A 15183-nucleotide genomic window follows, 5' to 3' on the forward strand; every position below is an offset into this window, starting at 1 on the left:
GCCTTCAAGATGTCAGTTCTTGCTGGTTTATCAGCTTAATCCAGTGACTCACTTCACATGGCTCACAGGAGGCCAATTTACATGTCTTTGGAGGCCAACTGACAGGTCGTTTTCTGAAAATCATGTTATCATCAAATTTTTACTTCAATAAATCGGTTGTTGCGGTCTCGTATGACATGTTGCGGTATCCTATTGAAACCTTATCTCGCACGCATCAATGTATTTTCAAACCAAAAATCATTGAACGAATACCGCACCAAACAGTGCCTTTATTTACTTCTCAAAAGTTCCACAAATCTTGCCCCCTTGAAAAACATGTATGTTTTTTCGTATACTGCAAAATGTGTATCCTAATGCATTAAACACATTCAAGACAGCAGGCTACCAACTTCAACCTGTCAAAAATAAAATGCACACGTTTATATGAAGACGATTATTTTGACGACAGCACAGCTACACGGCCACACGAATGTAGTAATAAAAAAATGTAGATCAAATTAGTGCTTAAAAAATATATTTTTTTTACTTAATTAAGAGAAGTTTCTGATAACCATATTGAAATAAATTAATAACAGGTACATAATTAATTATAACCATATATATATTTTTACTCAAAATAATTGTTTCAATCTTAATTACTTTGGAATTTTGTATGGTTATTTTTTATTAAAGTGGCACCACTGAATTATAAATCAGCTGTTTTCTTTGTAGCTGTCGTCTTTAAAATAATTCAGTAGCTGCCACACGACTACAACTGTAACCAGCAGAATTTGTGTTCATGTAGTCGTGTAGCCTGTTGTCTTGAATGTGTTTAATGCATAACATATCAAATGTAAATTTTGAGTATAGACACATACTGACTTAAAAGAATGTTTGGTGTAACACATTTTTCATGCAATATATGAAAAAACGTAAAAATTTGTCAAAGGGGGCAATGTTTGTGGGACCTCTGATCAGTAAATAAAGACTTTTTATTTGATATTGGTAAAAACCTTGCAGATTGATATTTTAATAAAATTAAATAATTTTATATATTTTTGGGGGTGATTTACCTTAATAACTAAAAAATTATAATATGGTGATTAAAGATGTCATAACAAAATGTGGAACTAATATAGACTCAAATGTTCTTCAATCAATGGCATTCGAATTTTTTAAGTTTTATTTTTCAAATACCGAAATTCCTAAACCGGGGAAAATGTGTTCCAAAAACTGAGTTTTTTTTTTTAGAAAAGTGCCTAATGTGACGCTATTTACCGTGAGATATTAAAAAGCTATGTTAGTATTTAAGAAACTTATAGGGTTATACAAATATGGAACTTTTTCGTTGATCGTTGCGTTGCCTTTTTAGAATTTTTCCGCTGAGGTGAGCCAAATTTTACTTTATAAGCTTTTACATTAAGTTGTCTACAAAAGAAAAAAAATATATGGGTTTTTTGGGAAAAAACTTAAAAACTACGGTTCCTTTTACAAGTTCCAAATTTGGATGCGTATAGCTGTTTATAGAATTTTATCGGCAATATAGCTGACATTAAAAAAAATTTTACCCTCCGTAGGCCAGCCATATTTAAAAAACCATAAAAAGATCGAGCAAAATTAAAACAAGTAAGAAAGTATGGTCGGTCAAGCCCGACCATATAATACCCTACACTAAGTAAAAGAGCAAAAACATTTTTCTTTTAAAATTTCATTAATTTATATTTTTGAGTGATTTTCGGAAGTGGGCCATATATGGGGGCTATGACCAATTATGGACCGATCACCATGAAATTAGGTCGTGTGATTTATGTCTCTATGAAAGTTTACTATGTTGAATTTTGTGAGCAGACCAACATTTTTAAGCGATTTATGCACGTTAAAGAGATTTTCGGAAGCGGGTCTATATGGGAGCTATGACTAATTATGGACCGATCGTAACAAAATTTGGTGACATGAATTTTGTGTGTATAAAACTTATTTGGAGCGGAATTTGTGGAGATACATATATAAATTAAACATTTATGACCGATAAAGTCCAATTTCGGGAGGACATTTGTATGGGGGCTAGGTGAAATAATGGACCTACTTCAGCCATTTTCAATAGCCTTGGGCCGAAGAAATAATATGTAAAAAATTTTATCGAAATATCTTCAAAATTGCGACCTGTGAGGACAGGGGACAAATGTTTGTGATTTTCGCCATACTTTACAGAATAATTTCAGAGTTCTCAGAACTAATTTGTGAACATTCGTTAAAAAGTTATTCGGGAATACAAAATTATTATTTTAGTAAAATTGTTTTATGCTAAATTCCCAATTTTTAATTTGATAAATTCACTGAAATTTATTGTTGGGTGATAAGATAGTTAATATGCGCATTTCACCAAAAAGCTTTGGAAAAACTAAAGAGTGTTTGAGAATTACAACTTTATAAGGATTGCTGCTTATCAACATATGTATGACTGCTCGAACAGTATTTCAGAAGGACATTTGTACGAGGGCTGGTTGAAATCATTGACCCATATTGCTCATTTTCAATACCAAACCAACCTCCTTTCGTTGGCGCTATCGTATTTTCAACAGACAGACAGACGGACGGACATAGTTAGATTGTCATAGAATTTCATATTGACCCAGAGTATACACACTTTTGTGAAATAAAATGACAAAATCTATATACCTCATCTTTTTCGACGGTGGTTATAAAAATAACATATTAATTAAACCAACTGCATTACCATGGTTCTTTAATTATTATTGTAGTTTTTGAAATTACATAAATTGATTACATGAAAACAAAAACGAATGACATATATAAATGTTCCTTAAACCACATTTATTCAGAAGCAAATTCCCATGTTCATTTAAAAAAAGATTAAACTCAAATTCAACGCATCCTTATGGTACTTATTTAATGTACTTAAACCAAAAAGAACGATGAACCCAATTTGCTAATGAACTTTTTAACAAATGTTTTTTTATTTTATTTTGCTGCTCTACAACTTCAGACAATCTTATAGCAATTTTTTGCTAAACCTTTTAACCGAAAAAAATGCTTGTACTCGTACATTTAAAGTAAATATGTTTCATATTTCACATCTTTCTTCGTGTTCGTACTTAACCACATGGGGCCTGTTAACTTTTAAGAGTTATGACTTAAAAAAAAGCTTAAAACACCACAAAACCCATTAATCAGCAATTAGGATACGTGTTCCTTTTTCTCTTCCTAAAGATTCCAATTTTTTTGGTTAAATGAGGAAGGAACATTTTTTTTCAAAGTAATTTATTCTGCTTAATTTATCAAAACAAGTTAAAATTTAAAACATTTACATAATTTCTATAAATGAGAGCAAAATATAAACTGGTTAGAGAAAAAGGACTTAAAAGATGTACTAATTTAAATGAATTTAAAATGAAGCTTATGAAAGGATTTTTTTTCAGACTGTGAACTATGTATGTCTGTTCAACTTTATCTTGATGTGCTTGCATGATTAAAAAAAGGAAAAAAAAACGTACCAAAAGATTTTACATTTTGTTAAAGCAAAAAGACAATAAAACAGCACTACTACTTGTTTTAATTGAATTTTTAATACGTTCGTACATCAAGATGAACGAACACACACACTGAACACAGATATGACAGAAAACAAGCGGAAACGGAAAGACTGATTCACACACACAGAAACCCAATTCCTGTTCCTTAGTCTTTACAAAATCGTCAATAGATTGTTATTTAAGTACATACGTACGTATATATAAAGTTAAAAAGAAAAACTTGTAGAAATACTTACATTATGCAGCCATAAAAGTTTACGCCATTGAGGATTCGATTGTACGTGACACTCAAAATAGACATCATCACCTTCTTTAATATCATCGGGTGAAAGTGTTGAGCCCAAGCGTAAAGTGACTAAAGGTGGATCTACAAATAAAACAAAAAGAACATGAGTTTTAAAAAACTACAATATAATAAAATCATCATCCACCTCTTCAACACCATCATTATCCTCATTATCCTGGAAGTTTAAAACAATTTTAAACTCATTTTATTTTTCCATAAGCATACAATAAATGCTCATTCTATGGCATTTCCCAAAAACAAAAAAAGAAAGACACTCTACTACATATTTAGCTTTAGCTATAAAACATTTCTAATATTTTTAATGAAATCAAATATTAATTCTAAGAAAATAAGCGTTAAGAAAAATGTTTTAAGAACGTGTAGAAATAATTCTTAAAGGATTTGTAATGCCAACGAAGACTGTATGTAGTATAAATAAATGAAAAATAATGAGTTCTAACATTTTGTGCGTTTATTTAAGTGAATTTTAATGAGTGTTACACATTCAAGTACAAATACAAAAAAGGATGGTGTGGCAAAAATATTCCTGATTGGCATTATACTTTGACTGTGGCAAAGTGTAATGTTTCTTAAAAGGATTTTTTTGTGTAATACTACCACTTGGCAATTGTTCTCTTCTTGCCATTCTGCTATTTCGAGCATTATGATTTCAAATCCAACTATGTAGTTATGGGAATCCATAAGACCTATAAGTATAGCAAAAGCAAATGGAGAGAAAGTAGAGTAGGTTTTCAATTGGAAGACAGTAGTGACCTTAGTGTGGCACAAGGTGTCGTGGTAGTTGGGTATCATGATTAATTTGGAAAAGCTTTGGTATGAATTATATTATTGGGTGTATGACTTAAAAATGCTGGATATTTTTTTTAAATGTTTTGCTATTCTTATGAAACATTTATACAATACTAGCTAATCCTGCAGGCGTTGTCCTATCCAAATTAAAAAAATGCTTGTGTTCGATTTGAGAATTTGTGAGAAGCAGCTTGAAATATGTAAAAATAGTTAAAAGGAAAAAAACGTACTTTTGAATGATCATTATTATTCATATAGATTTAACCATTACAAAGACATGCTTGGTTTATGTTTCATAACATTATGATTACCGATCCGACTTTCAGTTGGAGATTGTAAGGCGGTAATCCTGGTAATTCCAACGAATTTAAAAACTCGGTTGGATAGTTGATGACATAATCTTGGGAAGTAATGAAATCCACCGATTTGTACATTATGAATTCAATAACAATTTCGTAAATCTTAAAATTCTATTCGTCGGCATTAATGTGTTTCGCAACCAATGTCCCACGTTGGCTCAAGCAATCATGAGTTTTGTAATTTTATGCAATGTTTGGAAACACCTTTCTGATGAGTTCGGATTTTGAAAGCAGCCGGTAGAAATGTCAACTGAGATTTTGCCGCTGTCAATGTCCAGCAATTGTTTGAAAAATACTTCTGAAGATTGATCGTTCTGTTTTTGAGTTTCTTCAGGTGTTTTCCTAAAACGGACAACTTCAAACATGAACTAAGTTCATCGGCTGGCATTGACCGTGGAATCACTGGCAATGTTTGCCAAAAAACACCTGCCAACAGCATCATACCACCACCAAACCGGCTTTGATTGCTTCGTAAATCTTGCAGCGTTTTGTCTAATGCCTCCAAAGACTATTTATGCTCCATTGTACACTCATTCCAAACGATCCGCCTTCCAACAACGTAGCTGCAATTCCTGATGAAGTAAGTGCAAGCGCAATATCATTCTGTGAGCATATCGTTGCTAGTTCCAGTTCCATCCGGAGCATAAAAAAATCCCTTCAGTTTCATCTTTCATAACTTACATAAGAGCATCATACGCATATTTTTGTTGCGAACATTTGAAAAAAAATTAGCCAAATCTGTCCAGGTGTGCAGGGCGTTGTCAATTTGTCTTTAAGTGAAAACTTAAATTGGATTACAACGAACATTTAAAAAAAAAAATAGCAATTCGGCGCACAGAGGATTAATTATTTTTGGCAAATGGAAATTATCCATAAAACAAGTTCTATCGCAAAGCTAAGATATCAAGCAATAATTATTATGTCAACAGAAGTATTCGAAAATGGCGACAAAACACACTACTTTCGACTTTAAAGATTTGGGGAGTTAAAATTATACAATATTCAAGAGCGTATTTTTGATATTTATAATTATTTTTTTATATTTGTTATACCTTTTTCGAAAGGGCATCTTGTCCAGATTCTATTTTGGTTATGATTTTTGTATACGTTGTTTGTAGATTTGAAATTTATTCATTTGAAATATTTAATGCTTTTTGGCTTGCCTACTCAACTTTGACTAGGATTTTAGCTGTTGGCGCCGTTTGCCGCCAATCTATATAAAAAATAGCTGCCTTTTCGTGCCTACAGACAAATGACATGCAAAAATGTTGAGCAACTCAGAAATTAAAACAAAAAATTTTAAATTTAATGAGCTTTTTTATCTTGGCTGTTTTGCATTTCTTATTAAACAAGAATATAATTTAAACAATTATGGAGAGACAAGGATTTAAGCTTTCATAATATATATGCATAAAATGCACATTCCAAGAAATTAAATAAGTTTTTTGTAAAAAGTTTCGCATATTGTTTTATTTTTTTTCGTAATTTTTCAAATTCAACAATAGTAATTTAAATTTTTTCCGTGACAACCTATTTTTTTTTGCACAGTGTCTTAAAGATAATTTTATGTAGAAATAAACGAGACATCACTTGCAGAAATCGGTTTATATTTGCAAAAGTTATTAAACTTTTTCGAAAAAAGTCCGAACAAATTTACATTGAAAATTAAAAACTGTACAAATTTTTTTTTATAGTTTTTGTTTTTTTATTCATATGCGCTGGGGGAGAAAATATTAAAAGAGGTATTAATGAAAAGTTGAATAACTTTTAAAATTTTCTTCTGATTTGAAAAATTAAAACCGTGTTTTATAAGAACTAAATTCCCTTTATACATTGATATAAATTTGTATAAGCTTTCATATTAAAATAAGCAAAAAAGGACTGAGTTGACGAACATCACTGAAAACGGTTTTTTAGAATAACTTCTGAATTTGATGGTGTTTTGACACAATTTGTATAAATCGAATGAGAAAATATATAAAAACACCTCTTTTACTTGTCTTAACATCTCAATTTTATACAAAATTTAAAAAAAAAAATAAAAAATGTATTTTTAAGTGTTCATAACTTTTTTTATAATGCTTCGCCTTTTATGTTCAAAAATACTAATTAAAGCTTAAAGTCCCACCTATTACAGAAATACTCATCCATTTAAAAGTTACAGATTTTTGAACCGAAAATGGCCAACATTTTCCACTGAGTGGCGCACATTGGTTGAAGAGTGACCGAAATTCATTTTTTTCATGTTCGCCGATTTGGATAATCTTTTGGTATTTTGTTGTCAGATATCTGAATATTATGATTCCGTAATAATAGGCTGATATATTCATATATGTTCGCTTGTTTAAAATGGCATGCAAATTTACTGTATATTCAATATTTTGGTACAATTACAGTAAACTTACCATTTAACTTTGTTGTTTATTTTCGTAAATGAAAATTGTCATAGTTGAGTGCCATATAAAAAAATTTCGTAGAACAAAATATAAACAACATCAAAATTTCAATGTTCATCAACTTCAGTGGACTGCATCTTTTTAGCGCTGTGGAGCTCTGTTTAACGAAAGATGTCAAATTACAGCTTGAAGTCTCAGCTAGTCTCTCAGGAGCAGCTGCTCCTACCTGCTCCTTTCCAAAAAAAACAGTAAAAACTATAAAGTGATATAGTGATAAAGTAACAAAACATGAATTTTCATTCATGCATGTTGTTGTTGCCATAATTCTTTAGTTGTAGGAAGGAGAAATTTATCTCCTTTCCTGGGTGTTTTGTTATTTTTTATACTTAAATTATTAAGTAAACCCAAGCCAGTCGATCAACATCAAAGTTGGGTAATACTTTTTATTTATTTGTTTAAAGGGACAAATCGGACTATAAAAGTCTTAATCTGTCCTCTTTAGTATTATTTTGTATTATTTAAAAAAACGCCGCTTTTTAATTTGGTCAACTTTACCAGTTGACAGTTCATAAGCGAATGAATTTTATTTCAAAAAATATTTATAGCTAAGCTTCAAAATAAATCAATAAAATAATACAGGATTAACGGTATTTTAAGAAGTAAATGAGAGTTGAGTGATAACATGAGTTATTACGAAAGTGAAAGAATGAGACAAAGAAAAACAAAAGATTATTGAGCATCAATTGTATATATGTAAACAATAATAATAAAACAATGAGATTAATGAGTGACAAATAATATAATTATTGAGAAACAATATGTAAATGAGTTAACTATTTAAAAAGAGATCGAATTTGCAGTCAAACAAAATTGAATAAATGCACTGATAATAAAATAAATTGAATTGAGCAAAAGTTTAAAAATAGTAATTTTATCAGGTATATATTTTCAGGAGCCTATTCTACAATTATAATATTTATTTTTTGAGAAAATTTAGCTGATGCATTAAAAATCAAGGGAGTTATGAAACTTTTTCTATACAAGTTGTATGGGAAGTGGACGTAAAAGTGGGCGGCTATTTTTCAAATTTCACACAAATGATTCCTAGTGTTTAAAAATGCTATGTGCCAAAAATCGATGCCGTAGGTCAAAATTTAAGTGGGCGGATCATTTTGATTTTTCAATTTTTTCTTGATTCAAACAAAAAATGCATATGTGCCAAGTTTCATTGTCCTTGGACAACTTCTTCTATTTTTAGGCGCTCGTTGTATGAACTTTAACCAATGTGCGACGCAGCGTTTTTCCGATTTTAGATAAAACGAAAAATGTGGGCGTGGTCAATTCTTCTTTCCGTAAAAACCTAAATTAGACTGTGACGAACATTATAAAAAAATTTCCAAATCGGTGCGGCCGTTATCAGCTGATGCAATTACCAACGAAAGACATTTGATTTTTATTTATATAAGATGTATTCAAAGAATGGGGCATTGTTAGCTATGACCTTTTTCTATCTTTCTGGCAACATACAGACTCCGTGCCAAAAGAACTGCTCATCTTTTGAGGCAAAAAACGAATCAAGTGAAGTGATGCGTATCCCATAGAGAGCCCTCTGCCTCGATGGTATGAAGCAGTTGAATTTAGTACAGGTTCCCTTTAATGGTCTGGGCAGATTTCATCAGCTCATAAAAGATCCATGGACCCTTTTGGTATCACCAAATACAGAGCATTACCTTAGCGTCATGGATAATAGGTATTGGTGACAATTCGGTCGGTCGGGTTTTAAATACGATCTCTTACGCTTCGGGTTATCGTAACGGATAAATTTTATATCGAAAGTAATGATTTTCTTTTATATCGTTCAAGCACCATTGCTGCATGAGCAGCTCCTAATAATTTTGCAAGCACTTGTTGAGTTTAACAACAACCTTCATGGAGTAATTCCTCCAATTCTTGGCTTTCAAGATTTTTTTTTTGAACTCAACTTTCCGAATAGCCCAAATAACTTTCATATATGATTGATACATCAATATAGCCGCTATAGTGCAACTTGAATTGCTATTTAAAATCGACAAACAAATTGCTGAAATATAAGCAAACATTTTGTTCACCCTTTATTCACGAACAATTTCTTTCATTAATCATTTTTTGAATATTTTTCTTAGAGTAAGAGATTTATAAATCTCAAAAAATCGTAAGTTTTTTATACCCTACACCACCATAGTGGGGAGGGTATAATGCGTTTGTGCAGATGTTTGTAACGCCCAAAAATATTAGTCTAACACCCACCTTAAAGTATACCGATCGACTTAGAATCACTTTCTGAGTCGATTAAGCGATGTCCGTCCGTCCGTCCGTCCGTCCGTCCGTCTGGTTGGCTGGCTGGCTGGCTGTCCATGTAAACCTTGTGCGCAGAGTACAGGTCGCAATTTTGAAGATATTATGATCAAATTTGGTACATATTATTTTTTCGGCTCAAGGACCAAGCCTATTGAAACTGGCTGAAATCGGTCCACTATTTCACCTAGCCCCCATACGAATGTCCTCCCGAAATTGGACTTTATCGGTCATAAATGTTTACTTTATATATGTATCTCCACAAATTCCGCTCCAAATAAGTTTTATATACACAAAATTCATGTCACCAAATTTTGTTACGATCGGTCCATAATTAGTCATAGCTCCCATATAGACCCGCTTCCGAAAATCACTTTAACGTGCATAAATCGCTTAAAAATGTTGCTAAACAAACAAAATTCAACATAGTTAACTTTAATATAGACATAAATCACATGATCTAATTTCATGGTGATCGGTCCATAATTGGTCATAGCCCCCATATAACCCCACTTCCGAAAATCACTCAAAAATATAAATTATTGAAATTTTAAAAGAAAAATTTTTTTTGCTCTTTTACTTAGTGTAGGGTATTATATGGTCGGGCTTGACCGACCATACTTTCTTACTTGTTAATTTTGAAATTGATTTGAAAATTATGTTTCATTATTTAAATTTGTTATTCCAACAGTAGATACTCTTTAAATATCGGCATGAAAGTGGCATAGTTACTGTAGTTTAAAGTCAGGATGCTCCCAAGCTGAAATGACCAAATACTGACATAAGGACATACAGTTGGTATTCTCTAGAAAACTTAAGTTATTCTCTAATATTTATTAAATATTAGTTGTTGCTGGTTATTAAATCGTTTATTTTTACAATGTAATTTAATAGAAAAATTATTGTAATCATTCATTTAATACAATTTTCCAACGAAATTACTTACATATTAATTCAACAGTTCAATAAACTCATAAACCTTAAAACAAATGCCATAGCATTAAATAAATCACAATTTTAGCCTGTTTTGCAATTCTAAAATCATTTAAATCTATAACCTCCTAATCCCTTAAACTCCTACTATGCCTACTATTTACCAATTGGCTTTGCTATCCCATTTTAAAGGCATTAAATAAGTTTTGCCACTTCTGATATTTAAGCCTTCATTTTAGCCATATAATATTTCACTTTGAATTACAAGATGGTAGGCAACAGCAAAAACAACATAAGAAAAAAAATAAAAGTTAAAATTACAAAGTAACACGTGCGGGAAATTAGTTCAGCTAGACCAAACCGCGTAATAACTTTTTATTCCTATATTTTCTTGTGAAAAGTTTTGTTTTTTTACACGCTGCTTTTTCTGTGTAATGTTTAGTTTCTTTTTATGAAATTTTGTGCGATTTCATTGTAAAGTTTTCTTTAATTTTTTTTTTGTTTTACAATTTTTGCCTTTTTTATTTTGCTGCTGTGCTATTTGCTACATAGAGCAGCTATTCATTACAATCTGTGCGATATATTTTTGTGTTTCTTTCAACATCTCCTGGCATGATGAAACAATTGTATGAATGTATATTATTGGTGTGTGAATAAGGGATAGATGATAAAGGAGCATAAAGCCAAAAACCAATTTATTTTTCCGCCAGAGTCAGTTTGTTGTGTTGTTTGTCATTGCCTTGAATTATTGGTAATACTGGTTGGTACCTTTTGTAACTTTGTTTTTGTTTGTATGTTTGTGTAAATGTATTTTGCACGTTTTTTTTTTGTTGGCTTATTGTTGCTATTTTTGTCTTGGGTATCCTTTTTGGCTTGAAATGAAACTGCAGATGTCTACAACATTCAAAAACAGCACAAAATCCAAGTAAAATAAAACATTTTTTTCTCCTACTTTTCAGCCATTCATTCGTTATTTTTTATTTTTCTTCTTTCGATTGAAACATATTGAACAAATGCGTATTTGACTAAAGCTTCCAACACTTTGGGAATATTTAGTTTTCTGTTTTTCTAAAGTTTTTGTGCTTGTAGGATATTTGAGTAATGGTAGTGTTTATTTATATATTCTCTTTTTTTCTGTTTACTTGGCTTTTCATTTGAGTTTGTTCTTTTCCTTTTTTGTTTTTCTTTAGTCTTATTTTAAACTCTGATTAGTGGCTAGGAGTTTACAAACAAGTCATTCTAGTGGCTAATTGGTCTTGAGGAAATATGATAATTTTGTTGAGGGGCTTTTTTTAATAGTCTGTCTGCAGTCTGGCGTGAATTAGTTACGGATGGAAATTGAAGCAAAATTTTTGTTTGAAATTTGTTTAATTTAAGAGTGCAAATAGAGGGTTTAACAACTGAAATACTGGCACAGTATAAACTGAATAAATAAAATTGAGCTTTTTTAAAAAAATATCGAGAAAGAGTTAAATTTGTAGGAGGTACTATAAAATAACTCTAAATGAAATAACTCGCAACAAAATAACTTCCAGTTCTGTTCTACTTTCAATACGGTCTCTATAAGACAGTCTCCAAGATATTTGATTTAACTAGTCTAAGTTATTTTAATTTTCTTGATTTAATTTCCTTTTCACAAATGGAATTTTTAATTTTCCTCTTTGTCTGAACAAATTTTTAATCGTTTTTGTTGGTGTTACATCGAGACCTTTTTCTCTAGCTCAGTCTATTCTACGCCTGAAGTCTTTTCTTTTGTCTTTTAATTAAGCTGTATGAATGTTTGCTTTTTTCATATCTGAATGGCCCTTGTTGAATAAAGGCCTTTAGAATCCATAGCATTGGACAAGTAATAGCACAACAAGTAATCATATCACTATGCGAAACGCCGGGACACGTATATCTTATTTTATCGATCTAACATTTCCCGGTGGGCAGAACCCCCACCGATCACTGACCCTACTATTTGTCGCATAGTGTAATAGTTGGTAATAAAAACTATATTGAAGACCAATAACACAGCGATGCAAAAATGAATGAAATAGAAGTAACTGGGAAGTGATACTATACATGTGAAAGGTCTTGTGGAATACACGAATATATTTTTTAAAATTTGACAAACAGCCCCTTTATGTGGATTTAGAAAAAATAAACTAGGTATAAGACTTAAAAATGTGGGACTTACAATAAATTGCGTATCTTTTGACCGAGTTTTTTGTTTTTAATAACTTATATATCGTTTTGAAGGGTACATATCTGTCATTTATTCTCACTTTGTTATTTAACATTATAGTGCAAACAACAAAGTTTTTTTTCTTCGAAAATTATGAATTTTGTACCAACGAATCGTCATACGCGGGAAGTTTTACTTTATTTCTTCAGTTTGAAAAAAAGTGTCGCTGAAGCACACCAATTGCTCACCGAAGCTTATGGTGAATGTCTTTCATCATTTTCAACGTGCGTGAGATGGTTGATGCGGTTCAGAAGTGGAAATTGTGACATGAAAGACAAACATCCCCCAGCCCAGCCGATCTTGCGAAATCATTGGGATCTATTTCGGCAGCAATTTCAAAATGGTTGCAAGCATCAGGATTCATAACAAAACAGTGAAATTGCATACCATACGAATTCAAGCTGAGAAACTTTGAAGACAATTTTGCATGTCAGAAATGATGCTTTACCGCTATAAAAGAATAACATTTCTGCACCGAATCACTACTTGTAAAAAACTTGATCCATTACGATAACCCGTAGCGTAAGAGATCGTACGTGAATCCTGGCCAACCACTGTGGTTCCAAATCAAAATCTAGGTGGACAAAATTATGAAAATCGGTATCTTCAGAATTTGGAAAAACTAAGTTTTTTTGGAAGCTGACAATCTGCTCTCCTCCAATACAAATGAATTTTTCAATTGGACATTTCGTTTGAATCATATTTTCGTTAATTTTTTTTAATATTTTACTGCTTTACTATATTAGATATATCTCAATGGTTTTACCATATAGAAATTCATACTTCAAAACATAGATAAACATTGATATAGGCTTTTATTAAATTTATATCTTATATTTATAGGCCTCTCCATTTTCCTGTTATAGTCCTGTAAACTTGGTTCTCAAATATACTGATATTTGTTTTTTTCTAAGAATGTTAGATAGCTTGATAAAAAAAAAGACCGTCGAAGCCAGTCCAATGACTATATACATCATTTAAAAAAATCGACACAAAAACCAAATATCCATGGCGCTAAGGCAATGAAACGTATTTGGTGGAACCAAAAGGGTCCTTTCTATTATGAGCTGCTGAAATCTAGCCAGACTATCACATGGAAACTGTACCGAACACAACTGATTAGTTCGAAGCGAGCTTTGGTCGAAAAATGCGGCCAGACATGAAACTGTAATAATCCATCATGTCAACACTTGGCCACATGTTGCAATATTTGTTAAAAATAAGTGGTTGGAAAGTTCTACATTCACAGAATATCCAAAATTGGCTTGATTCGTTCTTGGCCTCAAAACATGGACAGTTTTTTTGGCTTGGAATCCATACAGATAGATGGTAAAAGTTCATAGCTAACAATGACCAATACTAAATCTTTATTTTACAAACGTTTCAAAATAAACGCTACAAATTTTAGAAATCCCGCATTTTTATGTCATTCATCCAATAAAAAAGTAAGAATATGCCGACTCAAATATACCCCTCATCAAATATACTTTAGGATAAAGATTAAACCTATTTTTTGATGAAATTTTTTTCTAATTTTATCTGAAAAAAATTTTATTAATGAAAAAAATATAGTTAAAAAAAATTTTATGGTTTCCTGATTTTGACCCATTGTAGATATACACAGTTCTCTGTGTACAGATTTGTAGTAGCAAGCGAATTTTTTGCCAATCGAATGATAGAATTTTGCGTTTCTATCAAGAGAATGTCAGTTGCTAATGAATTAGTTTCTGTTGAAGCAACCAAACTTTTGTTTCCCCTTCTAAAAGTTTGTAGCAATAACCGTTAATTTCAGACACTAAGGTCGATTGGTAACAAATTCGCTTGCTATCACAAATCAGTTTTCTTTGTGTAGAATTTTGCTTATATCTCAGCCATTTTTGGGCGATTTTATCGATTTTGAATACCAACCGTACCGAGACCATAGCTGGTATATTGATGTGTGAATAATGTATGTTATTTGGGGGCTATGGAAATTTGATTTCAACATACAGACGGAGACAATATCGACTATCTACAAAGAGAAAACAGATTCGTGATAGCAAACGAATTTGTTGCCAATCGAATGATTCTATCTTAGTGACTGAATTTTTCAGTTGTGGCTACAATATTTTGGAAGGGGTAACTAAAGTTTGGTTGCGTCAACTGAAGTTCTTCTTTATCAACTGACTTTCTGTGCAACCGAGTCATTCGATTGGCAACAAATTTGGTTGCTATCACGAATCTGTTTTCTCTGTGTATCTATGAAAAATGTAGGAATTTCAAATGGAATAACAAACTTAAACACCCTTGCTAAACTTGATGA

At 31.5% G+C, this 15183-nt stretch overlaps 1 protein-coding gene across 1 annotated transcript in view; it reads right to left on the bottom strand.

The window, feature by feature from the left end:
- side-II (sidestep II) overlaps nt 1-15183 on the bottom strand; it is a 399801-nt gene that overhangs the window by 106046 nt on the left and 278572 nt on the right. The window contains exon 9 of the mRNA XM_065500441.1: nt 3770-3900. Coding sequence (XP_065356513.1) covers nt 3770-3900 — 131 coding nt within the window. The remainder of the gene's footprint in view (nt 1-3769; nt 3901-15183) is intronic.

This window comes from Calliphora vicina, chromosome 2 (assembly GCF_958450345.1).
Source record: "Calliphora vicina chromosome 2, idCalVici1.1, whole genome shotgun sequence".
NCBI classification, from domain to species: domain Eukaryota; kingdom Metazoa; phylum Arthropoda; class Insecta; order Diptera; family Calliphoridae; genus Calliphora; species Calliphora vicina.